This window comes from Penaeus monodon, chromosome 38, assembly GCF_015228065.2.
Source record: "Penaeus monodon isolate SGIC_2016 chromosome 38, NSTDA_Pmon_1, whole genome shotgun sequence".
Taxonomy (NCBI): domain Eukaryota; kingdom Metazoa; phylum Arthropoda; class Malacostraca; order Decapoda; family Penaeidae; genus Penaeus; species Penaeus monodon.
The window spans coordinates 18,366,618-18,374,427 of record NC_051423.1 but is presented as its reverse complement, the minus strand read 5'-3'; the positions used below and the strand labels follow the sequence as shown (position 1 = coordinate 18,374,427).

General features: G+C 36.8%; 2 protein-coding genes across 2 annotated transcripts in view; both read right to left on the bottom strand.

Annotated features, from left to right (window-relative positions):
• Window positions 1–2,660: 2,660 nt before the first annotated feature.
• LOC119596727 (macoilin-2-like) lies at window positions 2,661–6,673 on the bottom strand. Its single transcript, XM_037946055.1, has 8 exons — window positions 6,471–6,673; window positions 6,099–6,273; window positions 5,692–5,852; window positions 5,002–5,160; window positions 4,529–4,711; window positions 3,980–4,275; window positions 3,747–3,840; window positions 2,661–2,772 (listed from the first exon to the last, which is right to left on the bottom strand). The coding sequence occupies exons 1-8, from the start codon at window positions 6,542–6,544 to the stop codon at window positions 2,661–2,663; spliced, it is 1,254 nt and encodes a 417-aa protein (XP_037801983.1). The 5' UTR covers window positions 6,545–6,673.
• The window catches only part of LOC119596571 (macoilin-like), a 38,112-nt gene continuing 36,932 nt past the window's right edge, over window positions 6,631–7,810 (bottom strand). Inside the window, 2 exon segments of the mRNA XM_037945878.1 lie at window positions 6,631–6,838; window positions 6,995–7,069. Of these exon segments, the coding sequence (XP_037801806.1) occupies window positions 6,657–6,838; window positions 6,995–7,069 (257 nt within the window). The 3' untranslated portion in view covers window positions 6,631–6,656.

Here is a 7,810-nt window from a genome sequence, read left to right as displayed (position 1 = left end):
GGGTCCATTTGTTTATTAGGACTGAACATGAATGCTAGAGAGCTCCAGGACCTCTCACTGGGTCCGTTGTGACCGGTATTTGGGACGCATGTCCTACACCATTTACTTTTATCCGTATTGGTGAAGATAACTAGTAGCTGCGGCCACGCTGAGGAGTTGGGCTCACACTGGTCACGGCTTCATAGTGTGGTCTCTGTATAAGAGAGGTTTCACATTCACATATTCAATGTACATGTGGCTTACCATCAACATGAATTTCATTCCTTTTAAATATAAGATATGGGCTTTCATGATATACTAATGATCCCTAAAAAAAATAATAATAAAAAAAAAAATAAAAAACAAAAAAAAAATAAGTAAGAGCTAGTTAACTCCACATCACCGAAGTTAAGACCAATGAGAGCTTCCTTTTTCTGTCATCTGGGCTATCTGAACACATCCAAAAAGGGTTGTGTTTTCTTCTGGATATATTCTTGACAAAATAAATGAGCTATTAGCACTGACTGTCCCACGCCACAGCCGTCATCTGGATCACACCGCTACCCTGGCTGACTGACTGACAGCTTACTGGTCTGGGGTAGTTGAGTAAGCTACATGGCTGGTTGGACTTGTAACATGAAAGAGAGTGGACCAAAACCCTCCCTGTAGGGCAGCTGGACTTTAAGATGGCTCTGCGCCGCTTCACTGGTTGGCGGCTTGGGCTGAACCCACTATCTTGGTTCACAACACATACGGCAAAATGAAACACAACATTCAGACTTACATCAATGGTGCAAGATGCAGTGCCTGGAAGCCAAGTCATCCAACCAAGTATTTTTTTGTTTTATTTTTTGTATCAGTGTTTTTTTTTTTTTTGTTTTTTTGTGATTTTTTTTTTTAAGTACCACGCTTCACTAGGATTTGTAAGTACAAAAATAATAGTTTTATTCTACAGATCAGCAGAGAAGTCTTTGAGTCTATAGTGGTGAGGTTTGTCAAATACTTTTCGTCATACAACCTCTAGCTTGCTGTGCTTGAGTTCCCAGCCACCAGGTACTGCAGCCAGCAGCACAATTATCAGTACCAGTCACATTGTTGACTTTTGTAATGATACAATTTAAGATCAAATGGTAAACTATTTCAATACTAGTAAAGCAGAAACAGAGGCAAACAATGTGACACTCAAATGCACAAGAAAGAGAGGGAAGCACACTTACAAGATCACTGAGAGATTAGTCTCCAGGTACAGTACAGTACACTCATTTAGTTGTATGTTGTCACAAAAATAGGTTCTTTTTCATTCACTGTTTAATACTGACACACATGGAGATTTTCTAGTAACATGGTGATCAACCAAATATCTTTTAGAAGAAACTATTGTACTGCTTTTGTATATCTTTACTTATTATGAACTTAACAAACACTGATGATGGAATAAAATATTTATACATCCTAGTCTGACTACCAAGCCTATTCAGATATTATGTCACAGCAGACATTAGCCAGGAGCTAATGAAAACCCTCAGGAACAGCAATGTACCGAATTCTTAAAACAACTATGATCAAATTTCTTTGAATAAAATAATGATAAAAAAATGTTAGTAATAAAAGTCATAGTGATAGTAATTACAATAGAAATATTAATAATAGTATTAAAAACAAAAAATAATTATACCACAAACACTTATGACAACAATAATAGTAAAAAAAAACAGTAAAATAACTGACAAGTAATAATAAATATTCACAAATGAAAATTCAGCAGCTACAATAACCAATCCCGGATCTTTACATTTATGTGCTCTATTAATGGACGTGCCTCTAAATGCAACTACCGTGTTATTGCACCAAATGGTCGTTACCTCTCATGACACTGTGCTTCCCATCTCTACTTGTTATACACTACATTATTTTATTCTAGGCTCAGTGAGGGTCCCATTTTTTCAAAAAACTTTTTCCTTACCCATAAGAATGGGTTAGGCAAAACTATGCCAAATATGAATGTCACAAAAACAAAATAATTTTTTTTTTGTAAGCGAGTCTGGAACACAACTTGAAAATATCACAACATTGTTAATATCACAAAGAGAAACATTTTGTGCCTTTGGTTCATTTGAAATAACAAATGAAAAAAAAAGAAACAGAACAGGACAGATTCCTTGAAGAAAGTTATTATGCAATGCTACAAATAATCGTAATCATAATTATAATAACGGCAATATAATAACAATAATAATATTAATAATAATAAAAATAACAATAATAATAATATTAATAATAATAATGATAATAATAATAATAGTAATAATAAACAAGTGAAATTATAACTTACATACTTATCAAATAAAAAAATCTTTAAGTAAAGATTAAAAAGAAAAAGATTATATAGTAAAAACAAAGCTACACCTTGCTTAATTTCCTTGCAAAGTGAATCTTCATGGAATTACATATAAAAATATTAATTTCTATGAAACAGCCTAGATCTTCCATGAAGGTGACACATCAGAATAAAAATAATTTTGTTTTGTCTTCAACATGAAATGATTGGAAAATTAAATAACGCTACATTACAGTAGGGCAGAAGACCTTCTCTGCACCAAACATAAAGCTATGTTACACACAGACACCAATCCATGTTTGGGCTACTAATCTGGATAATGAACAGTTAAAGGGACATCAAGTTATACAGCAAACACAGATGCCACAATTCTTGCAACATTCCTTGACAGCTTCCAGCGTGGCAATTCCACCTCGGCTCCAGAATCAACATTCGGACTGACTGCAGTCACAGCTCTGAGGGTGAACTTTCCCCGAGCCGTATGCTCAAGCAATGTTTAAGAATCACAGCGACTGTCCTACAACACTAGCCTTGGCTGTCTACCAGAGCACACATCTGACGTCACCCATCCCACATTTACAACACCCTCACTGAGCATTCTTATGACAGGATTACGCCACTAATAAACACTCGACTATTATGCACCCACAGAATGGAAAGAAGAGCTGAAATGCTGGATGTTTTAAGAGCAAGACTGGTTGTATGCTGTGTCTGTGGCAACTGCCAATTGCTTTTTCCTTCTTGGTTGATATTCAGCACGATTCACCATACATTTATCATACTTTAGAGGCTCTTAATATATATTAGAGAGCACGGAAATAATTTTTTTCCTACTGAAATAGTACTACACTTAAACAATTACAATTTCACACATGCAGAGCATCAAAGTGAGCAATTCACCAAATAAGCACAAGTGAAAGTAATTACTTTGACAATGAAATATAAATAATTTAAGTAACTTGCAGGTTAAGAATATCTGTGAATAATAAATGTTATACTATGTGAAGTGAAAACTATCCTTCAGAAATAATAAAATAATAATAATACCTTTTAACTAAGAATATATGCATACTTGATTTTACATGAAATACTTGCATTTTTGTATGTGCATGAGCAATTGTGGTGCGTGTGTGTGTGTGTGTGTGTGTGTGTGTGTGTGTGTGTGTGTGTGTGTGTGTGTGCGTGCGCACACATGTGTGCAAGTGTTTGTATATGAGCATGTGTATGTGTATGTGTATGTGTATGTGTATTGTGTGTGTGTGTGTGTGTGTGTGTGTGTGTGTGTGTGTGTGTGTGTGGTGTGTGTGTGTGTGTGTGTGTGTGTGTGTGTGTGTGTGTGTGTGTGTGTGTGTGTGTGTGTGTGTGTGTGTGTGTGTGTGTGTGGTGTGTGTGTTGTGTTGTGTGTGTGTGTGTGTGTGTGTGTCGTGTTGTTTTGTAAAAACTTGTTGGAGGACACACTGCCAGTACTTCAGTAATCTTTGCCTTCAGCTCTTCAATTTCTTTGTCCTTAGTAGACACCAAGCCTTTAAGAAAAAGATAATAGTTTATTATAGACACAAAGCTCAAAACCTATTTCTTTCTTTCTTTCTTTTTCTTTCTTTTTAGGGTAAAATTATTCATCTTTCACAAAAAGATGCAAATATAAACTCAACAGTAACTTACTCTGTGATATTTCCAATTGGCGCTTGGCTTCACCCAAAGCCGAGAATAGATCAAGCTTCACTCGAGTCTCAGCAGAAAGTGAGGTTTCCAGATGTGTGTTCTTGTCTTGCATGGCAGAGAGAGCAGACATAAGTACCTCTGTATCATTTTGGTTATCTTTGTATTGCAGCAGAGCAAGGTTCTCACGTTCCATGGTTCTGACGCGTTCTTCTGAAAGCCGATGGTCCCTGCGCAAACGCTTCACCTCTGCCTCAAGCTCACTTCGGCGATTGCGGCAAGCCTCACTGCACTCAGTTCTGTTAGTGATGCAAGTGAAATAACTATAAACGAACTTCGAATCAACAAAATACATAATATGATCTACACAATTTCCACAGGAATGATGTCAAAATTACAATTGTTTATTTTTGTTCTTATCACATTAGAAACTAACTAGAAATTAACAAAAGACTAAAATATCACAAGATATAATATAAATACATTTCATCACTCCAAAATCATTCTCTTCCTTTACAAGTAATATTAATTCTAGAAGATCTTCACACTCACTTTGCATTGGCCAAGGCATGTGCTCTGGCTTGTGCTTGCTCCTCGACTTTCTTTTGTCGACGTTCGAGCTGTGCCACCTGGTTCTCTGCATTGGTGCGGATACGCCTTTCTTCCTGCAATCGACGCTCCAGGCTACTGATAGTTGACCTATCATTTTGACGAGCTGTTACCAACCCGTGTAGTCTATGGAACAGAGGAGAAAATGGTTATTTATATATTAACCCATTACTCATCTTGATTTTCTTTTTCCAATAGGCCAATATTTCTTTGGATAATAATTTCTTATATGTTTATTTAGAACTATGATATCTCTTTACTCTATTATTTGATTTGAGCTGTGTAGACAGAAATTAGGTTTGGGATAATGATAATATACAAACATCTATGTCTATCTCTATCAATATAATCACATATAGATATCACATTATCTAGTGTAACTTGGTAACTATCACCATTAACAAGGTAAGCCTTACTTATTTTGCAAGTTATCATTATCTTGTTGCAACTGGTTCATCTCCTGTCGGGTGATTTTGTCACTGGAGATGAGTGTATTAATTTGGTTGCGCAGTTCTTGTTCTGTTTGACGAGAAGCTTGTAGATCTGCTTTCAATCTCTTAATATCTGCTTCAAGCCTTTAGGACAAGAAATATAAGTAAAGTGTTACTCTTTCATTATATACATTGGAGAAACATTTTTCTTAGCAATGAGACTTTCCTCAATAAAAAAAATATATATATATGACTTTCTTATACTACATGATACCTTAGCTCATGAAACTATTTTTTTGTGGTTAGAGTGGGAATAAAAAAAATAAAACATTAAAAATAATCACAAGATAAAGAAGTGGCCCAGATATGATATGGTACCTATATCGTTTCCCATTCTGTAATTTGCAGGATACGACTGTATGTACAATCTATAGTACTATGTCCTTCAGGGACAGAAGTTGGACCCAGTAAAGACCCAACCTTTTTTTATCAACCCTCATCTTCATAAATGTAAATGATATTCTGTTTTTTCAAAAGGTTACCTAGATTCACCTGATCATATGGATAACTATGAACATTTAGAAGTCTACATATAATGGCCCTACGTGTGAAATCTTACAAACATGTCACCCAGGTCAATATGAATCATAAGCACATATACCACTTAAATCTCACCGAATTAGCGTGACAGTCTCATCTTTGGAACCATGAGAACTGTCTTTGTTGCTTTCTTTGTTTTTATTTTTCTTGTCTCGGGATGCAGACCCGCCACCTCCCGAACTTGAATCTCGTAAGTTATTTGTATGTGATCCAGGAATTTTTGCTGAACCATTACTCTGAAGACAAAGCCGGGAAGTTGTTAATGGTCCTGATATAACTGTACTCAAGAAGTTTGAGTTATTTTTTAATCAAGAGCTGAACATTCCTCATGTTCAACTTTAGTCTATACCTCTGAATGAGGATAAAATTAACAATTTTTATTATAAAAGTGACATTAACAAAAATACAGAGATCTACAAATGCATTCATCAAAAAACAGGAAAGCTGTTTGGTTAACACATCTCCCACCCTCACAGCCTCACCTGAACTGAGGCATTAACTCGCTTCTTCTCAGTCTCTATGATGGTGTTGATCCCAGAAGTCTGAGAAATTGAAGATCCCCCCGAGGGTGTGCTGCCTCCAGAGCTGGTTTTTGCACTCTTGTCCCGCTCCGCCTCAATTTCAACATAGTCATTAACTGACTTTGAATTTGGCCACCTGCAACAATTTGGTTTACTCTGAACATCTTGATGGCTATATACAATTTGTTAAAACATTAAATTCTACAACTAATGTACACCTTCAAAAATGCAGATCTCGATATAACACTAGTTTATAATGTTTTCTGTATGTTCTAATATAAAAAAAAAAATCATATTATGGCAAATTACAAGCCAACTCCAATCCTTACATACCCTTTCTTTTGCATGTATTCCAGCTCTGCATGGATGGTGCCATTTGGTAGGCGGTGCTTTTCAGTTCGGTGCATGGGCAGTGGCGGTGTATTCTCTTCTGGTGGGTACTGTTCAGGCAACTTAGAATCTGCCCGGGACCCTCTGCTCCCTCTACCACTTCCAATACTATTTCCCCCACCACTTCCACTACCCCCACCCCCACCACCACCTCCACTTACACCACCACCACCTCACACCACCACCACCACCACCACCTCCGCTGCTACTGCTGCTACTGCTGTTGCTGCTGTTACTACTGCTACTACTGCTACTGCTGCTACTGCTACTACTGCTACTACTGCAGCTACTACTGAGGTTGCAGTTCCCTCCTGTAAAGAGAAGTGTAATCAATAATCTTCACACTTTAATTCAGTAGTAACATTCTTTACTCCAAACACATTAGCATGCCTGGAGTCCTACCAATTGATAAGGAGAAAATTACAAAATCATTCTTGTACTTATACACAGACAAAACTTATAGTTACCTGTATGGTTGATTGTGGCAGCAGCAACTTCCACCTCACCATTAATTATGAGATCTTCACTCTTCTCCTTGAAACCTGCAAAAAGAGATGAAATGTCATCTTGGTATAAAATTAATTGAAAGTTTATAACAATTTTTCACTGATTTCAAGAGCACAGATATTTAAAAATCATCAATGAAGGTACTGTTATTATCTTCTACAAACATACAACATATAAAGAAATCAGCAATTACTTTGGATCTTACACCAATAAAGAGACTGAATATAGCAAAGGTATACCATATATATGCGTGTACGATGGGGATGATCATGTGCATGATGGTATAATTATGTAAATGCTACATATCCAAAATTCATTAGGCTTAACAACAAAGGCGGCAGTGAATATGTGAGTCTGTAAATTTGAGTAAATATATAAATAAACAAATAATAAAATAAATAAATAAATAAATAAATAAGTGAATGAGTGAGTGAGGGGAGGAGAAAAAATGACAGAAAATAAGCAGAAGGCAGAGTAGAAGGCTGATGAACAAAAGAAGAACAAAATAGGAACAAAAGAGAAGAAGAAGTAGGAGGAGGAGGAGGAGATGAGTAGGAGGAGGAGAGGAGGAGAGGAGGAGAGGAGAGAGGAGAGAGGAGAGAGGAGAGAGAGGGGAGAGGGGGAAGATAAGGGGGAGAGAGAGGGGGGGAAGAGAGAGAGAGAGAGAGAGAGAGAGAGAGAGAGAGAGAGAGAGAGAGACGAGAGAAGAGAGAGAGAGAGAAGAGAGAAGAGAGAAGAGAGAGAGAGAGAAGAGAGAGGAGAGACAGAGAGAAGGA

Bases quoted from the DNA above. Each gene is read 5' to 3' on its own strand.
- LOC119596727 (XM_037946055.1), bottom strand. From the start codon at position 6,544: ATGCACCGAACTGAAAAGCACCGCCTACCAAATGGCACCATCCATGCA. The intron at 6,274-6,470 runs GTATGTAAGGAT...AAATTGTTGCAG, and splicing joins GAATACATGCAAAAGAAAGG to GTGGCCAAATTCAAAGTCAG. The intron at 4,276-4,528 runs GTGAGTGTGAAG...CATCACTAACAG, and splicing joins CATGCCTTGGCCAATGCAAA to AACTGAGTGCAGTGAGGCTT.